The 3,444-nt window shown below is 33.6% G+C and overlaps 1 protein-coding gene across 1 annotated transcript in view; it reads left to right on the top strand.

Annotated features, from left to right (window-relative positions):
* LOC106875323 (probable serine/threonine-protein kinase drkC) overlaps positions 1-3,444 on the top strand; it is a 136,013-nt gene that overhangs the window by 114,029 nt on the left and 18,540 nt on the right. The window contains exons 11-12 of the mRNA XM_014923410.2: positions 753-822; positions 1,771-1,958. Coding sequence (XP_014778896.1) covers positions 753-822; positions 1,771-1,958 — 258 coding nt within the window. The remainder of the gene's footprint in view (positions 1-752; positions 823-1,770; positions 1,959-3,444) is intronic.

Raw genomic sequence — 3,444 nt, 5'->3', positions numbered from 1 at the left:
TTGTGATTTGCAGAGAGGGAGTGAGATGAGGGGAGGAGGAGGACGGATAGGGCGGAAGAAAGAGCGAGGAATAAATTACAGAAGGAGGAATGAGAATTTACCTCGTTGGATAAAAAGTTATTTTCGAGAAATTAATTAAGTTTGAGGATGGGACAATTACGTTCATTTCGTTTTGGGATTTGGTTTGCAAGATTCTTTAAGTGAGTTCGTCTGCTGAATCATATTCTGTTGTGTCTGGGTAGAGTCATTCACTTTTAGTGCCTTATAACTTAACACACTCACTGTTAAATTTCCACTCATTTACTTATTTATCTTTCTGAAATTTTCGTTGCCTCTTGCAACCTTTTCAATAGTTAAATTCTACATTTAAGACACAGCAATGAAGTAAATTAAAAGTTGCCGAGGCTTGTCATTTATTTTTTAGATTTATTTTTTGTATTATATTATGATCATACCTTACAGAGTTTTCATTGGGACTCTCTTGGTAGTAAATAAATAAGCATCCAGCATGGTTCTAGTAGCAATTATTATTATTATTATTATTATTATTATTATTACTATTATTATCATTATTATTATTATTATAACTATTATTATTATTAATATTATAACTATAATTATTATTATTATTATTATTATTATTATTATTATTATTATTATTATTATTATTATTATTATTATTATTATTATTATTATTATTATTATTATTATCATTATTATTATTACGAAGATTATGATATTACTAATTGTAGGTTGCAGATTTTGGAATAACAAAACTCCTACAGCCTTTGCGGGAAGAGTGCAACAAAGAGGATTGTGCTTGTAAGTAATGTCAATGTTTTTCTAAATCAGTGACGATGGAAGTTTTTGTCGTAACATGCAGATGTTAGTGGTTACTATTTACTGACCAGCATCAAATAGGCAGAGACGCGCAATTAGGCATGCCATGCTTTCGCTGATGTTACTGATATACCTTTGTGCTGTTTGACACTCTACGTCTATAGGAGATAGTATCTCAGGACGAATATAACAGTTAACGTGCATTCCCTAATGTACCTGCATTAAGTATGGTAAACACATTACTATTTTGCAGTAATATTTCGTTTGATGCATAGATCAAACGAATACACACACACGTCTACAGAGAGAGAGAGGTGGGGGAGAAAAAGTGGAATACTCATTGGTGACAGTGCAGGTTTTGGCAAAACTGTGTGTGTGGAAAAGTGGCAATTGCCCCAGCAATTGCACGAAATAAATATTGATCCAAAGTAAAGACCACAAAGGAGCGATACACCTCTGAACCTCTGACGTTACAGATGTTTCTGCCTGAGAATACAGAGCCAAACTGATAAAGCAATGTTTCTCACCATATTTTCTGTTCACCATATTTTCGGGTGGCATTACACTATTGTCCCCGAGAGGATGGAAATATTGAATTCAGCAGGATTTGACTCTAGCAAGTAGAAACAAATACCACTAGGCGTTGTATTGTACACTCTCATTACTGTGCCAGTTCGCCCCACCACACACTCACACACATTAATACCCATATTCTTATATATATATGTGTGTCTGTGAGTGTGTGTACAAATCTCTATATATAAATATATATTCACGCTCGCACAAAATATATATATACGCATATGCATATAAATGTGTATATGTATGTTTATGTGTGTGCGTATGTCTACGATTGTATGTTTGTGTAAATTTCTATTTGCCGAATACTTGTAACGATATTTCATTTCTGTTGTTCGTGTTTTCTTAAAGGTCAAAAGCATCTCAGCGCATGCGCTCCTTCTGTACGGTGGACTGCGCCGGAAGTTCTTCGCAATCCCAGAGCCAGAGAAGAAGATCGCTGCTTTTCCACGGCATCTGATGTTTATTCATTTGGTGTATTTATGTGGGAGTTATTATACAACAAAGATCCTTTCTACGAAATAGACAACGAAGAAAAGGTATGTTGGTTTTTAATCATCTTTATTTGGAGACTATCTCAAGGAAATACATTAGAAAAAGATTCTGTCACAATATTTGAAAAGACATGGGAAGTAAATGAACGGGTGGCTGCAATAAAAAGAATCGTAAGGAAAGCTCTCATACACACGATTAAATCAATACTATACGGTATAGAGGATATTTTCCATTCCCTCAAGTGAGACAGTCGCTTCATTTGTTTTTGATTATTTCAGGAATTCTACATCGAAAAACTTGCAACGTCCAATTTAGCGCAAGATGATTAATCTGAAATAAATTTAGTATTTTTCGCATGTAAGCACGTCGCTCAAGTACTTGATAGATTTTTCTTGTTTATCTGTTAGCATTGGAGCATTTTTCAAACTGCTACTGTTTTCTGTTTCCGATATATAATATAACAATAAGAAAAGTTGACAGCAGAAAACATATAGCATTATTGAAGGTTTAGATTTATGAATAAAATGACAAATATGATGCTAAGTATTGCCAGTTCGATCACACTCCACTGTATATCGGATAACGTGTTGATGGAAATGAAGTGAAACGGCAAAAAGAATTCATCATTCTACTTAGATTCCTTTGTTTGTCTCTAGTTCGCATTTTTCTTAAATTTCTTGACCCGACAGCGAAAATATAAAAACATGTAACGATAATGGTTATCAATTGCAACATTTGCATTGTTTATGGAGACAGAAGATTTGGCGGGCGATTTCTCTATTGCTTGCTGGTTATTGTATGTTAATGAAGAGTGAAAGGTGGTATACGATCTTCAAACGCTTGTAATATCAGATATACAATGAATTCTATCTTTTGACACCAGGGTTTATAATATGTAAACTTATTATTATTAACCAAAGTAGCTCACTCGAATCCGAATATCTATATAGATATGCAGTGGATATTTCCCTGAATTACACACGTATGAACTTCGAAGTTCCTTAACTGCGAAGAAGGAACTTCGGAATCGCCTTTATGATTTTTACACCAGGTTTCTCGCAAGATATCATGATATCTCATTGATTTAACGTAAAACAAAAGTGATTTGTGGGAAAATTCCATCCAGTTCATCTATTTTTATAGGGTAAGCAGTACTCATCACTGCTACAGTGCTGAACAAAAGACCATATCGAAAGTTATATTTTGGCGGATTTCCACAGCGTATTGGCAAACACACAGAGCATGAAATTAAGCATCTACCAAATCTAATAGGATATTGGTGGCGTTTTATCTCGGAACGCATCGGAAAGTAACGGATAAAGATACTTAGTCTAAATACGCGTTAAACGAAAAATATATATATAAGATAAACACACATGAATTAATAAATAAGTATGATAATTAGATAATTAGAAGGTTTCTTGTAACCTTCCCTTATAGAGGTCTGCCATTTTTCATATTACGCACCAACATATATGTGTATATATATACATACATACATACATACATATATATATATATGCATATATG

The sequence above is a fragment of the Octopus bimaculoides genome, chromosome 12 (genome assembly GCF_001194135.2).
Source record: "Octopus bimaculoides isolate UCB-OBI-ISO-001 chromosome 12, ASM119413v2, whole genome shotgun sequence".
In the NCBI taxonomy this organism is placed as follows: domain Eukaryota; kingdom Metazoa; phylum Mollusca; class Cephalopoda; order Octopoda; family Octopodidae; genus Octopus; species Octopus bimaculoides.
This window is presented reverse-complemented; position numbering and strand designations above follow the sequence as displayed.